Below are 3,497 nucleotides of genomic sequence, written 5' to 3'. Positions count from 1 at the left end.
TATATATATATATATATGTATGTATAATTACAAATTTGGGATTTTACCAATAGAACAGCAACTCCTATTTCAGGATAACCTTATTGTATGGAATACACAATAATAATAAAATAATATAAGCATTTAAAAAACCCACTATAAAATACAATAAAATTATTTGAAAAATATATGAAAAAAAATGTATATAACTTATCTGTTATTAGTCTGTGGGGAAAGAAAATATTTTTAATCAACGCAGATTTAAAGTTGTTTTTAAAGAAATCTTTATCTTCTAAATTCCTGGTATTATAATTATTGTTATCATGGAAGTAGGCCTTCTTTCCCAACAGACTAATAACAGGTAAGTTATATATTTTTTCAAATAATTTTATTGTATTTTATAGTAGGTTTTTCAAATGCTTATATTATTTTATTATATTTTAATTATATTGAAAATAACTTTCTATGAGTATTCCATACAATAAGGTTATCCTGAAATAGGAGTTGCAGTTCTATTGGTAAAATCCCAAATTTGTAATAATATTATATAAATGATACTGTTTACATTGCATTAGTAAAGTGTAAAATAGTAAATGTCCTGATAACCTGGAATGCTTATTATTCCCTAAGATTTTATATATATATATATATATATTAGCCATCAGAGTTGGTAGCAACATAATAATAAGGCAAGGCAGGGAAAGCGCCTATATCATCAGGAATCACTTCCGAGATTATTAAAATTTCCGGTGGCATAGGATACAGCTTAGTCACCCATACAGTTAATCAGGTTATTCAGGAAGGTACCATCCCCAACGACTGGTGTAATAGCATTGTATTTAGTTGATACAAGGGTAAAGGTGATGCCTTAGATAGAAACGACTACAGAGTTATTTAACTGCTAGACCAAGTCATGAAAATTACTGAGTGTTATAGCTCAATTGGTTAGAAATAGAATTAAATTAGATGAAATGCAGTTTGGTTTTGTACCTGGGAAGAGTACTACAGATGCCCTCTCCTTACTGAAACAGTTGCAGGAAAAGCACTTGGCCAAAAGGAAGACATTGTACTTAGCCTTCGTCAACCTGGAGAAAGCTTTCGACGGAGTTCCCCACTCTGTTATATGGTGGTCTCTAAGGAAGTTAGGAGTAGAGGAGTGGCTTGTTAGTGTTGTCCAAGCCATGTACAATGGTGCAGTCAATAAGGTTAGAGTCGGCCATGAATGCAGTGATGAATTCAGTGTTCAGGTAGGGGTTCACCAGGGTTCAGTTCTTAGCCTGCACTTATTCACTATAGTCTCCAGACCATAACAGAGAAATTCAAGACGGGGTGCTCATGGGAACTGCTATATGCTGATGACCTTGCTCGTATCACAGAATCTTTAGCAGAAACAAAAAGCACTAAGAGCACACGGAACTTAGATTCTCTCAAATGTCCAGGAGGTTCTCTTGAGGTTGTAGATATTTCCTGTTACCTAGGTGATCAAATTAGCAATGGTGGAGGATGCTCTGAAAGAATTGTTTCTAGAATAAAAATAGGGTGAAGAAAATAAAGGAATAAATCCATAAACCCATAATTTATCAAATTGAAAAAATAAAATTATTGCATGTCCATAGTAGTTAAAGTGTAACAAAAGAGAAAATAAAGGTTAATTTGCAAAGTCATGTTTTGTATTCTTTTTAAATCAGGAAAGTTTTGGGTCTTCCATTTTTTCAAGAAGTATATCTTATAAAATATTATGGAAATGAATTAATGACATTCAAAAATGGAAATCAAAGAAAGAATGAATTGTCATGTATTTCATAAATATCTTGTATTTTGCAGAGTTGGACTCCAACCCTAAATATCGAGCAGAATTGACTTTAGCTCTAGTAAATGAACACTATGAAATAACATTGGTCAATGATGGCGATTTTGATCCAAACGCTTATCTGAAAATTGTAAAGACAAATGATATAGTAAATCTTGTCTTAAAAGTTGCTCTTGATCGAGATGTAAGTATTTTTTTATTTCTATTTTGAAAATATATCATTCTGGGTCTCCTCTATATGAATTATATCATTTCTATTTGAAATATTTTGCTGAAAGATTTAAATAATTCTATGTTAAATTCAAACATCTGATTTTTGAATCCTACAGTCTCTTGATATACATGTATTTTTCTTTAGGATTTATTTTAGTTTTTATTGATGCATATATATATATATATGTGTGGACATCATCTGAAAATATCTTTTTTGTGTAAGTCAGTCTACCTAATCATACATCCCTCTCTAAGTGACAGTTGCCAGAAGATTTAAGTTTGGCAATGAATGTTAATTATAGGTTCATGACTTACTGCTACTAATATTTAGAGTGGTGAAGGCAGCAAGCTGACAGAATTGTTAGCACACCAGGCAAAATGTTTAGTGATGTTCGTCTGTCTTTACATTCTCGTTCAAATACCACAAGGGTTGACTTTGCCTTTCATCCTTTCAGGATCGATAAATTAAGTCCCAGTTGTGTACTGGGGTTGATGTAATCGACTAGTCCCCTCCCATCAAATTTCAGGCCTTGTGCCAAATTTTGAAACCGGTAATTAAAAATGTGCATTTGTGTAACTCATAGTATGTATTTACAGCTTGATGCATTAGGCAACTTTAGTTAGGCATCTCATCAATAACTAAATAGGAAATCAAGTCTCTAAACAAATGTTGATAGATATAAAGACATAAGGAAAAACATCCACAATTTTGATAAGGGAAATATCATTAGAAAATTGGTCACATTTCGTTTAAATACTGTAACAACTGAAGTAATAATACAACTAATATTTAGGTAATTTAAGGTGGCTAGCTGGCAGAAACGTTAGCCCGCTGGGCGAAATGCTTAGTGGTATTTTGTCTGCCGTTACGTTCTGAGTTCAAATTCCACCGAGGTCAACTTTGCCTTTCATCCTTTCAGGGTCGAAAAATTAAGTACCAGTTACTCACTGGGGTCGATGTAATCGACTTAATCCCTTTGTCTGTCCTTATTTGTCTCCTCTATGTTTAGCCCCTTGTGGGCAATAAAGAAATAAGAAACGTTAGCATGCCAGGCAAAATTCTTAGCAGTATTTCGTCTGTTTTTATGTTTTGAGTTCAAATTTCACTGAGGTTGACTTTGCCTTTCATCCTTTCAGGGTCGATAAAGTAAGTACTGACCCCCTCCCCCCAAATTTTAGGTCTTGTGCCTAGAGTAGAAAAGAATATTTAGGTTATTTAAGGTAGCGAGCTGGCAGAAACGTTAGCACGCTGGGCAAAATGCTTAGTGGTATTTCATCTGCCTTTACATTCTGAGTTCAGATTCTACCGAGATTGACTTTGTCTTTCATACTTTCAGGGTCGAGAAATTAAGTATCACTTGCGTACTGGGGTTGATCTAATTGACTGGTCCCCTCCCCCAAAATTTCGGGCCTTGTGCCTAGAGTAGAAAAGAATATTTAGGTTACTTATTTTATTGATAATGCATGAAATCCTGAACTCATATCAACAAACTGG

The 3,497-nt window shown here is 33.6% G+C and overlaps 1 protein-coding gene across 1 annotated transcript in view; it reads left to right on the top strand.

Annotated features, from left to right (window-relative positions):
* The first annotated feature begins 1,757 nt into the window (after positions 1-1,757).
* The window catches only part of LOC106874390 (uncharacterized), a 280,957-nt gene continuing 279,217 nt past the window's right edge, over positions 1,758-3,497 (top strand). The window contains exon 1 of the mRNA XM_052968226.1: positions 1,758-1,973. Coding sequence (XP_052824186.1) covers positions 1,773-1,973 — 201 coding nt within the window. The 5' untranslated portion in view covers positions 1,758-1,772. The remainder of the gene's footprint in view (positions 1,974-3,497) is intronic.

The sequence above is a fragment of the Octopus bimaculoides genome, chromosome 5 (assembly GCF_001194135.2).
Source record: "Octopus bimaculoides isolate UCB-OBI-ISO-001 chromosome 5, ASM119413v2, whole genome shotgun sequence".
NCBI lineage: Eukaryota > Metazoa > Mollusca > Cephalopoda > Octopoda > Octopodidae > Octopus > Octopus bimaculoides.
This window is presented reverse-complemented; position numbering and strand designations above follow the sequence as displayed.